This window comes from Anolis carolinensis, chromosome 1 (genome assembly GCF_035594765.1).
Source record: "Anolis carolinensis isolate JA03-04 chromosome 1, rAnoCar3.1.pri, whole genome shotgun sequence".
Classification (NCBI taxonomy): domain Eukaryota; kingdom Metazoa; phylum Chordata; class Lepidosauria; order Squamata; family Dactyloidae; genus Anolis; species Anolis carolinensis.
Genome location: NC_085841.1, coordinates 348,962,821 through 348,975,608, shown reverse-complemented (window position 1 = coordinate 348,975,608; position 12,788 = coordinate 348,962,821). Strand labels below are relative to the sequence as shown.

The 12,788-nt window shown below is 44.2% G+C and overlaps 1 protein-coding gene across 3 annotated transcripts in view; it reads right to left on the bottom strand.

Annotated features, from left to right (window-relative positions):
• The window catches only part of wdr20 (WD repeat domain 20), a 58,612-nt gene extending 46,901 nt beyond the window's left edge, over nt 1-11,711 (bottom strand). Inside the window, exons 1-2 of one of the 3 annotated variants that reach the window (XM_062968481.1) lie at nt 4,580-4,798; nt 3,967-4,033 (exon numbers count right to left, since the gene is read on the bottom strand). In XM_062968481.1, coding sequence (XP_062824551.1) covers nt 3,967-4,033; nt 4,580-4,662 — 150 coding nt within the window. In that variant the 5' untranslated portion in view covers nt 4,663-4,798. Of the gene's footprint in view, nt 1-3,966; nt 4,034-4,579; nt 5,216-11,321 lie in introns of those variants that run through there. The other 2 variants (XM_003224071.4, XM_008115756.3) reach the window with 2 other exon arrangements.
• Nucleotides 11,712-12,788: the final 1,077 nt, after the last annotated feature.

Sequence of the window (12,788 nt, the reverse complement as noted above, 5' to 3'; positions counted from 1 at the left end):
CAGGGAGTTCCAGAATCAAGGGCAGCCACTTAAAAGGCCCTCTCTCTCATTATCACTAACCAAGCTTGAGATGGAGGTGGAACCAAGAGAAGAGCCTCTCCTGACGATCTCGGGACCCAGGCAGACTTATACAAGCAGACGCCATTAGTCAAATAGCCTGGAACTGAGCAGTATAGGGGGTTTAAAGGTCATAACCAGCACTTTGAATTGTGCCCAGAAACAAACTAGCAACCAGTGGAGCTGCTTCAACAGAGGTGTTAACTACTCCCTGTAGCCAGTCCCATTCGCTGTAGTAACTTGGCTGCAGCTCTTTGGACCAGCTGAAGTTTCTGAACACTCTTCAAAGGCAGCCCCACACAAAGCATGTTACAGTAATCCAGATGGGATGTAACTAAGGCATGTACTACCATGGCCATATCCAGCTTCTCAAGGAATGGGCAAAGTTGGGACACAGGTTTTAATTGTGCAAAGGCCCTCTTGACCATCCCAGATACCTGGGCCTTCAGGTTCAATGCTGAACCCAGATGGATCCCCAAACTGCGTCTTCAAGGGGAGTGTAACTGCATCCCTTTTCTCTGATATGCCTTCCAACTGACCAGAAGTACCTCTGTTTTGTTTGGATTTGTTTGCCCTCATCCAGTTCCTTTACTGATAGCAAACACTAGTCTAGGGTCAGGACAGCTTCCTTGGCTCTAGGTGAAAAGAAGTAATAGAGTTGGGTGTCATCTGCATATAGGTGGCATTGCACTTCAAAAATCCAGATGGCCTCTCTCGGCAGTTACATGTATATTTCAAACAGCATGGGGGACAAAACAGAACATTGAAGAACTCCACAGGACACTGGCCAGGGGTTTGAACAGGAACCGCTGTTTAGACTACAATTCCCATCATCCTCACCTAGCACAGCCATTGGATTTGCTAACATGAGATGGTAGTAAGTCTCATTTTACAAACATACGACTTACATATAACAACTAGTTACAAACGAAGTGAAACAACAGGAAGTGAGAGAAATCTTCTCCTAGGAAGGGAAATTCACTCCTGAAAGCTTCATGGGGAATGAAGCTTAATGACCAATCCTTGTTTCCATGACAACCCAAAATTTTCAAAAGCCAATTGTCACAGGGAGAGAAACTAAGTTGAAACAGACTGAACAGGGACACAGACAGCAAAAAAAAAAAAAAAACATTACAGGAGTATTAACCCTTTCCCATGTTGTCAAAAACTAAAAAAAAAATTGGTTGGCACCATATCTAAAAATATACCTGTTCCAAACTGCATACAAAGTCAACTTAAAAACAAACCAAGAAAAACTATCTTGTTGGTAACCCAGGGACGGGCTGAACAGATTTGACAAACGACATAAGTAGAACAACGCTTACATATTTAACAATATGAGAAAGTTCTTACAGAACCCAGACATAAGAATCTACTCTTACATTAAGTGCACACAAACTCCCACTACTTTTTCTAATTGAAAAAAGACATTCCTACCTGGTCATCTATTCCCAAAACAAACTGTTGAAAAACAAGAATTCTGGACTTTCTGATTAAAACCAAGATATTAAAAACCACATGCCCTTCAGGGTGCTGCCATTAAACATATTTCTGCCCTCGGCTCACTTTGGATACTACTATTCACATCTAGGTGTCATAATAGATCACCAAAAATAGCACAATTTTCTCCCTGAAGAGAAAGACATAGTTCTGGAAGTCCAAAGAATACCAAAGCCAATTTAACTAAGAATATTTTGTTGTAATAATTAAGGAAATAACAGAGGGAATGAGCTCCAGCCATTCTACTCTACTTCCATCCCATAAGAGCTTAATTAATCATTTTAAAGTCATCTAATGTCCAAGCCACACAGATTTCCAGAGAGAACCTTTATGCTACCTAACAAGGAACGATGGCATCAAAACATTTCAAGGTAAGGACCTAGATATCTCTGCTTACTCTTTCAGAAAAAGACAATGACTTCTCATAATATTAAGAATCCCATGTAACGTGGGTCATCGAGGAACCAGAAAAACCACATCACTAAACCATGTGACTGGAATTCTATCAGTCATCCGATATGACCATGTCACCTTCCCCCACTCTGTTAGACAAAAAGACATACAAAAGAAAAAGCTTTAAAAGGGGCAAGGAGGAGCCTTTGACAAATTCAAGTTGAGTATCCCTCAAAGTAAAATTGTACACATGGGAGGCTGAAATAGTGACACCTCTACTTCCTGATGGTCCAGTGTACAAAAGATTTTTTCATGTGCAAAGCTATTTTAAAAGTACCTATAAAATTACCTTCTGGCGGTGTGTATATGAAGCATACATGAATTTTGTTTTAAGTCTTGAGTCGTATCTCCAAGATATTTCAATATGAACATCTAAATAAGTACAAGTATCCTTTCAAATTGCAAACTATCAAAAAATTCAAATGCCAAAACATTTTAGGGAGGTATTCCCTCAAGCTAAATTTGATCATCTTGATACAATGGACAGATATGGGACCATTCCTTATAATAATAATAATAATAATTTATTTATATACCGCCCTATCTCCTCAAGGGAATCAGGGTGCTTTCCAACATAGCAAGGAAACCATACAACAACTTAAAACCATACAACAAGTAGACATAATACAATAATGAGCACAAGTACACAAAGCATACAAATCAATCAATTAACCACAGAATTCAGAAATAATAATAAAATACTCCATTCACGGGCCAAGATACAGAGACTGGGGGTTCAATGTTGGAGTGGCCAACTATAAGGTGCTATGCAGGTCAAGTGCAACAGTATGGCATGGGGCCAAGAAGTGGATCAGATGCTGAGTGGAATCACAGCCAGGAGGGCCAAGGACTAGCCCTGCTCAAAGGTCTGCGGGAACCACTAGGTTTTCAGTTCCTTGTGGAAAGGAGATAGAGAAGAGGCTTGCTTAATCTCTCTGGGAAGGGCGTTCAAGAGCCGGGAGCCACCACCAAGAAAGCCCTCTCCCTTGTCCCCACCAACCGCGCTTGTGACGGTGACGGGAGCAAGAGGAGGGCCTCCCCAGCAGATCTTATGAGTCCACACCGGTTCGTAGGGGGAAATGTGATCATAGATCGCTTATAATGAATGGATTTGTCTCTACAGACCACCTGAAATTGAGGATATAGCACACATATTTGATTATAAATTGTATCAGAAGGTTAGACTTGAACCTTGGTCCATATATTGAACGGATAATTTATTAGGAATCTCACATCAGAACAACATATTTATGTGTGCCCAAGATCCCAAAAATAACATATAAAACAGCTCTGTATTCATCAAAGCAATATGTGGGGCTGATCGGGGTAAACTGTAGGGAGGAAGAGGGAAATATGATGTATATATTCAGTTTTATCATACTTACTTACAGTATTATTATATCTTACCTAAATTTATTTAAATTACAATAATACAGTAAATAAGTATGATAAACTTACTTAACTTGGAGACCCTGGTGACGCAGTGTGTGGAACCGCTGAGCTGCTGAACTTGCTGACTGAAAGGTCAGCGGTTCGAATCCGGGGAGCAGGGTGAGCTCCCACTGTTAACCCCAGCTTCTGCCAACCTAGCAGTTTGAAAACATGTAAATGTGAGATCAAAGTACTGCTCCAGTGGGAAGGTAGCAGCACTCCATAAAGTCATGCTGGCCACATGACCCTGGAGACAACGCCATACTTTCTATCTTAGAAATGGAGGTGAGCACCACCCCGCAGAGTCAGAAATGGCCAAACCTAATGAGGGGAAAGCCTTCACATTTACTATTTAAGTAACTACACAAAGATTTATTAAGTTGTATTAAGCTTTGTTGTTTGTTTTGGTTCTGTGATAATGGCCTATGGGCTAATCAATAAAATTTATTAAAGTACAAGTATCCCTACTGGAGGAGCCCTCAGTGGCGCAGCAAGTTAAACCACTGAGCTGCTGAACTTGCTTACCAAAAGGCTGTAGTTCAAATCCGGGGAGCGGGGTGAGCTCCCGCTGTTAGCCCCCGCTTCTGCCAACCTAGCAATTCAAAAACATGCACATATGAGTAGATCAATTGGTAATGCTCCAGCGGGAAGGTAATGCTGCTCAATGCAGTCATGCCAGTCTAGAAATGGAGATGAGCACCAACCCCCAGAGTCGGAAACTAGACTTAATATGACAGGGAAAAACCATTACCTTTACTATCTCTACTGGCTGTTAGGAATTCTGGAAGTTGAAGTCCAAAACATATGGAGGGTCAACGTTTGCCCATGCCTAAGATAAATGATACTCAGCCTGAGACTGTTACAACAGTCAGCCTTTCCTTCCTGATAGTTCAAGGAAAACTTTGTTCCACACACAAAAATATTAAAAAGCCATACATAAAATTACCGTCAGACTATGTGTGTGAAGCATAAAACCCAGGGGAAAAAACTCAAAATACTTCTAGTACCATTAATGTCTGAGAAGCGACACTCCACCTGTGCCAGAGCCTATTATAACTGCCAGCCTCTTTCTAAAGGGGAAGAGCCTCGGGCCCAGTCACCCTCAGGCCCTCCTCCTCCTCCCTCTTGGACGCGTTACCTTGCGGACCCCCTTGTAGATGTAGAAGTAGAGCCCCCAGCCCACATTGAAGCACAGCCGGTCTCCGTTCCCGCTCTGGTCATTGACGTTGACGAAGGAGACGCGGACGGGGTTCGAGCCCTGTGAATTGGGCATCCGGTTGGGCCGGCTGTACTCCGAGTGGCTCAGCAGCTTGTAGAGCCCCTCGCGGGTGGTAAACTGGGTCTTAATCTCGTTCATCTCCTTCCCTCCTCCCTCCGCCGCCATCTTGGAAAGGAGCGCTCATCCTGTCCCAGGCCCCGGATGTACGGACTAGCGCGCAGGCGCACGAAAGGCAGAGAGGAAATCGCCTTTCCCCTTCGGTCCCAGCGCCGAAGTAAGGAAACCCACGGAGCGCTCGCGCCGGAGAAAAAACGGGGCGGAGCCAAGAGCCCTTATGCGCCAGATCAGGTTTCTGAGGCGGGGCGGAGAGAGAGGGAAGGACGATGAAGACTGAGAGGAGGGGAATGGGTAGCAGTGCGCGTGCGCAGAAAGAGATACTCCTTCCTTAACAGTTGTGGGATTTGGAAGGATGAAAGTAATTGGAAGGATGAAAGTAATGCATTTATGTGCCTATCGAGTTAATATATAGGGTATGAGCAAACTTCGGCCCTTCGGGTGTTTTGGATTTAAACTCCCACAATTCCTAACAGCCAGTAGGTTGTCAGGAATTGTGGGAGTTGAAGTCCAAACACCCGGAGGGCCGAAGTTTGCCCATGGCTAGGACATACCATCCTTTGCTGGGAGGTGTTAGCTGGCCCTGATTGTTTCATGTCTGAAATTCTTGTTTTTTGAATGTAGTTCGTCGTTTGCTGAACTGAGTTTAGGGTTTTTTTTAATACTGGTAGCCAGATTTTGTTCATTTTCATTGTTTCCTCCTTTCCAATCAGGGCCAGGTAACAACCCCCAACAAAGGATCCCCCCAGGCAGAAAGCAGCCAACCTTTGATGCTGCAATGCCATTTGATGCTAATCAAGGTGACAAACTATAACATTCACACTTGCCTCAAGCAGACAAGAGTTCTTTCTCCCACTGTGGACATTCCATTCCACAGATATATAAACCCCTCTTGCCTAGTTTTCGACAGACCTCACAACATCTAAGGATGCCTGCCATAGATGTGGATGAAATGTCAGGAGATAATGCTTCTGGAACATGGCTATACAGCCCGGAAAACTCACAGCAACCTAATAAAAATTTTATTTATACCCCGCCCCATCTCCCTGAGCGGACTCAAAGCAGCTTAAAACACTGTAAATAACATAATAATCAAAATAAAACAATATTAAAACAATAAATCAATAACCAATTTATATCTCTCATCTTCATTCGTATCTATCTTCTATTCCTTCTCCCTCTCTCTCTCTCTCTATATATATATATAGATAGATATATAACATATCTGTATAACTATTACCTTCAAGTGGTTCTCAACCTTCCAAATGCCATGACCCCTTAATACACTTCCTCATGTTATGGTGACCCCCCATCATAAAATTATTTTTGTTGCTACTTCCTAACTGTAATTTTGCTATTGTTATGAATCGTAATATAAATATCTGATATGCAGGATGTATTTTCATTCACAAATACCCAGTATGCCCAAATTTGAATACTGGTGGGGTTAGGGAGGATTGATTTTGCCATTTGTGAGTTGTAACTGCTGGGAGTTATAGTTCACCTACAATCAAAGAACATTCTGAAATCTACCAACGATGGAATTGAACCAAACGAGGCACACAGAATTCTCATGACAACAGAAAATGCTGGTAGGGTTTGGTGGGCATTGAACTTGAATTTAGGAGTTTTAGTTCGCCTACATCCAGAAAGCACTGTGGACACAAGCAATTATGGATCTGGACCAAACTTGGCTCTAATACTAAATATGCCCAAATGCAAACACTGGTGGAGTTTGGGGAAAATAGACTTTGACATTTGGGAGTTGCTGGGATTTACAGTTCATCTACAATCAAAGAGCCCCTTGAACCTCACCAACAACAGAATTGAGCCAAAGTACAGGCGGAGAGATCTTAAGCCAAGAATCACCTGAGACCATCACAATTAATACTAATCAAGGTGATTAATTACAACATTCACACTGGCCTCCAACAGACAAGATTTCCTTCTCCCACCCTGGACCTTCTACGGATATATAAACCTACCTTGCTTAGTTTTTTCAATATACCTCACACCTCTGAGGATGCCTGTCATAGATGTTGGCGAACCATCAGGAGATAGATAATACTTCTGGAACATGGCCATACAGCCCGGAAAACACACAACAATCCTGTGATTCCAGCCATGAAAGCCTTCAACAACACAAATGTTTTTTGATGGCCTTCAGCAACCGTCCTGAAGCCCCTCATGACCCCCCCCCCCGGGGTCCCAACCTCCAGGTTGAGAAACGCTGATCTATATCTATGTATCTTATCAATAGAATCTTTGAATCATAGAATCATAGAATAGTAGAGTTGGAAGAGACCTCATGAGCCATCCAGTCCAACCCCCTGCCAAGAAGCAGGAAATCGCATTCAAAGCACCCCTGACAGATGGACATCAAGCCTCTGCTTAAAAGCCTCCAAACAAAGCGCCTCCACCATAGTCCGGGGGAAATATTTATATATTCCTATGTATCTCTATAGTAAAAGTGAAAATATGTTTTGTATACAATTTCCAAGACAGCTCTCACATCCAGAGAGCCCTGTGAACCCCCCCTCCCACACATACACACATAGACGATGAATCTGGACCAAACTTGGCACACAGACCCTACCCCCCATGACCAACAGAAAACACTGGAGGTTGTTTGAGGGGAAATGACCCATGATTTTGAGAGTTATAGTTCACCATAGATCAAAGAGCAGTCTGAACCCAACCAACGATGAATCTGGACCAAACATAGCAGTCCACCACATCCAGAAAGCCCTGTGGACCTGGGGTGATGGGAGTTGTAGTCCACCCAAATCTACTGGCCACTATAAATCCCAGCAACAATGGATCTGGACTAAATTTGGCACACACACCCCTGATAACCAACTTTAAGTACTGGTGGAGTTTAGGGTGTTTGACCCGGGAAGGTGGTTAACTGCAGTTCACCCATAATCACAGAGCACTTTGAACCCCACCAATGATGCATCTGGACCAAACTTGGCACACATACTCCTAATGACCAACTTTAACCATTGGCAATGGGGTTTCTTTGGTGGGGAGGATAGACCTGGGATTATGGGAATAATAATTTACCCATATTTTTATGCGTTTTCTAATAGGATCATTCATAAAATCCAAAAACAAACTGACCTTTTCTAATACATAGCATTACAAATTACCTAATCTGGGCATTGCAGGGTACCTAAGATAGTATCCAGAAAGTAGATTACGTCTTGGAGTTAAAAATGAACAAAATATAGGAAAAAACATTTACCATATGCAGTTGAAAGCCACACCCAAATACCACTTTTCAACATAGTCACCATTCAAATCTAGGCACTTATCATAGCAATGAATGAGCTTTGCAACTCCTTCCCCACAAAACTCTGCTGCTTGCATCTTCAACCCCTTGTTTCCAACAAGGGGGTGTGGCTGGCAACGCAGCATTTTGGTGAGGATGAGCAGCTGCACCAAGGAGTGACCGGCTGGTTGAGGACGCAAGTGGCAGAGTTTTGTGGGGAAGGAGTTGCAAAGCTCATTCATCGCTATAATAAGTGCCTAGATTTGAATGGCGACTATGTTGAGAAGCGGTATTTGGGTGTGGCTTTCAACTGCATATGGTAAATGTTTTCTCCTATAATTTGGAATCTCCTTTAATTCCAAAACGTAATCTACTTTCTGAATAACCCTCGCATATAACAAAAGTGAAAATATGTTTGTTTGTATGTATGTATATTTCTGGGCGATTTCCAAGGCACCTCCTACACCCAGAAAGCCCTGGGACTCCTGCCAACAACAGATCTGGACCAAACTTGGCACACAGGCCCCTCATGACCAACTTTAAGTACTGGCGGGATTCAGGGACAATGGGATTTGCAGTCTACTCACATCAAGAGACAACTGTGAACCCCACTGACGATGGATCTGTTTTTATGTTACGTTGTGGGCCCCATTTCCAAAAAATCGCATTGCATGTATGTAAAAACAGATATACCAAAAATCCAAAAGGAAAAATCCCAAGCACTTCTGCTCTTAAGCATTTCAGATAAAGGATACTCAGCCTGAGACTGTTACAATAGCCAACCTCTCCTTTCTGATAGTTTAACAAACAAAAACTTGGTTTCAATCATAAAATTGTTTAAAAGTCATATACAAAATTACCTTCAGGCTACGTATATGAAGCATAAATGAATGTTGTGTTTAGATTAGGATTAAATTATATATATATATGCTATTTTCAGAGGTCTAATTAGTCTTTTAAAGTGTTTATTTATTTACGTTTACACAACTGTGCTAATTTTCTTTTATTAATTGATATGTGATTATTGCCTGTATTATATCATTTACTGTATTTGTTGTTTTGTTGTAAGCCATCCTGAGTCCCTTTGGGGAAAGGAGGCAGGATATAAATAAAGCTTATTATTATTATTATTATTATTATTAAACATAAACAGTATTTAAAGATTCACAGTTAAAATCATCCCAACATATTTGATGTATATTCAAAGCTAAAACCACAGCACCCCTGAATTGATCCTAAAACCTTCACGTTTAAAAGTCTGCCTGAATAGAAAGGTTTTAGCCTGCCGCTGGAAGGACAGCAGGGAGGGGTCATTCTGACTTCCCTGGGAAGGGAGTTCCAGAGTCAAGGGGCAGCCACCGAGAAAGAAGGCCCGCTCGCTCTCTTGTTCCCACCAACTGGGCTTGAGATGGAGGTGGGACCGAAAGAAGGGCCTTCTCCAGAAGATCTCAAGGCCCAGGCAGGTTTGTATAATGGGATGCAGTCAATCAAATAGGCTGGACCTTCATCTAGGGCAGGGGTCCCCAAACTAAGGCCCGGGGGCCGGATGCGGCCCATCGAAGCCATTTATCCGGCCCCCATGACACAAGGGCAAAAAGGGGTTGGGCTAAATGACCCAAGGGGTCTCTTCTTCTCTTCCAACCCCCCCCCCCTCCTCCTCCTCCTTCTTCTTCTTAACATTGAGGCTGGGTGGCCATCTGTCAGGGGTGCTTTGGTTGTGCTTTTGGTGCACAAAGGCATAAGGGGATTGGACTAAATGTCCCAAGGGGTCTCTTCCAACCCTCTTTATTATTATTATTATTATTTTATTATGTCACAGCAAACAAGATAGATATGCTGGATTTCATATCACAAAATCACAAGTCGAACACTTCCCAAGTGTCTAGGACTGTGTGATGTATTTTCAGATGATGCGCGCAGATCCCAGTAGGGTGGCCTTTTGCAGTTGGCAGATTGTTATTTTATTATTATTATTATTATTATTAACATTGAGGCTGGGTGGCCATCTGTCAGGGGTGCTTTGCTTGTGCTTTCGGTGCACAAAGGCAGAAGGGGATTGGACTCAATAGCCCAAAGGGTCTCTTACAACCCTCTTTTGTTGTTGTTGTTGTTGTTATTGCTCGGTGGCCAACTATAGTCCGGCCCTCCAACGGTCCGAAGGATCGTGAACTGGCCCCCTGTTTAAAAAGTTTGGGGACCCCTGATCTAGGGCTTTAAAGGTCATAACCAGCACTTTGCATTATGCCCAGAAACAGACTAACAGCCAATGGAGCTGCTGCAACAGGGGGATTGACCGCTCTCTGTAGCCAGTCCCAGGTAGCAACCTGGGCTGCAGCTCTTTGGGGCAGCTGAAGTTTTTGAGCACTCATCAGAGGCAGCCCCACAAAGAGCGTGTTACAGTAATCCAGGCAGGATGTAACTAAGATATGTACCACTGCGGTCAGATCTGGCTTCTCAAGGAATGGGAGCAGTTGGCACACAGATTTTAGTTGTGCAAAGGCTCTCCTGGCTCCAGGTTCAGACCTGATCCTTGGATGATCCCCAAAGTGTGGACTTGTGTCTTCTGCAGGAGTGTGACCCCATCCAGCACAGGCTGGATCCCTATTCCCTGGTCTGCCTTTCGACTGACCAGAAGCACCTGGATTAAGTTTCAATTTATTTGCCCTCATCCAGTCCATTACTGATGCCAGGCACTGGTTGAGGGTCAGGACAGTTTCCTTGGCATTAGGTGGAAAGGAGTAGTAGAGTTTGTACAAGGTTCGGCAAAACAGCCTGGACCTCAACTGTCTGTGTAGGATGCATACATGAATTTTGTGGTTAAGAACTGAATCCCACTCCCAAGATATACATATATACTGAAACCTGGGGGGGAAACCCTCAAAATCCAAAATACTTCCAGTCCCAAGCATTTCAGGTAAGAGATATTCAACCTGTACCATGTACCACAGTCTGTTACAATCAGCCTCTGCTTCCTGATAGTTCAACTTTCTAATTGTGTAATAGATACAAACAAAATTATTGTTTAAAACTACGTATAAAACAGGCAAGGGTAAACTCCGATCCTCTATGTGTTTTGGACTCCAACTCCCACAATTCCTAACAGCCTCAGGCCCTTTCCTTAGGCTCCGCGGCTGAGGGGGAAAGGAAAGGGCCTGAGGCTGTTAGGAATTGTGGGAGTTGGAGTCCAAAACACATGGAGGGCCGAAGAGCCGCCCTCTCCCTGCCCTAGGCCGCCCTCCTCCCTCCAGCCTTCGCCCCTCTTCGTCGCGTTACCTTGCGGACACCCTTGTAGATGTAGAAGTAGAGCTCCCGGCCCACATTGAAGCACAGCCGGTCGCCGTTCCCGCTCTGGTCGTTGACGTTGACGAAGGAGACGCGGACGGGGTTCGAGCCCTGCGAATTGAAGGGCACCCGGTTGGGCCGGCTGTACTCCGAGTGGCTCAGCAGCTTGTAGAGCCCCTCGCGGGTGGTAAACTGGGTCTTAATCTCGTTCATCTCCTTCCCTCCTCCCTCCGCCGCCATCTTGGAAAGGAGCGTTCATCCTGTCCCAGGCCCCGGATGTACGGACCAGCGCGCAGGCGCACGAAAGGCAGAGAGGAAATCGCCTTTCCCCTTCGGTCCCAGCAGTGAAGAAGCGAAGCGCACGGAGCGCTCGCGCCGGGGGAAAACGGGGGCGGAGCCTAAGAGCCCTTCCCCTGTTTACTGCGCCTTTGCGCATGCGCCGGATCAGGTTTCTGAGGCGGGGCGCAGAGAGAGGAAGGACGATGAAGCGCCTGAAAGCGATGGGGAGCAGTGCGCATGCGCAGAAGGATATGCCACTTCTGGCCATGTTCCGGAAGCATTCTCTCCTGACGTTTCGCCCACATCTATGGCAGGCATCCTCAGAAGTTGTGAAGTCTCTTGGAAACTAGGCAAGTCTGTTTGTGGACGATTTCAACAGAAAGGAGGAAGCCATGATAATGAACAAAATCTGGCTACCAATATTTTAAAAAATCCAAAATCAGGACAGTAAATAAAGAACAACACTCTGAAAACGGGGGAGTTCCCGACATGAAACAATTAGAGCCAGCTAACATCTCCCAACAAAGGATTCCCCCGGCAGGAAGCAGCTAGGCTTTGAAGCTGCAGGGCCATTCAATGCTAATTAAGTTGGCCAATTGCAACATTTAACTTTCCTCAGACAGACAGTGTTCTTGCTCCCAACCTGGACCTTCCACAGATATATAAACCTCCCTTGCCTTGTTTCCAACAGACCTCACAACCTCTAAGAGTGTCTTCCATAGATGTGAGCAAAACGTCAGGAGAGAATGCTTCTGGAACTTGCTTGTGGATTTCAATGGTATATATATCAATGCCTCCCACCCCCCAATGCATACCAGAATGTATTGAACCTTAACATTTTATAATTCTGTATTATATGAGTCCACACTGTCATATAATTGATGACCGCCACCCCGGCTCTCAAGTTGAATTGAAAGCGCAGCGGAGAGTTCCGCAGATTACTCGCCAAAGGAACGGGACGGGACCGCAGCAGACTATTATTAAAAGATCTTTTTTTCTTCACTTTCCCCTTCCCTGAACTATGTGACAAATCCCCCAATAAAAGTAGCATTCATTTTAACAGTAACACTCTCTATCTGGTTATTTTGTATCTTTCTCTGACTCCTTCCTTTGCATGCAATTTCTCTCTCTCTCCCGTCCCTTTAACTCCGGCTGAGGTTTCTCCGCCATAGATTAATA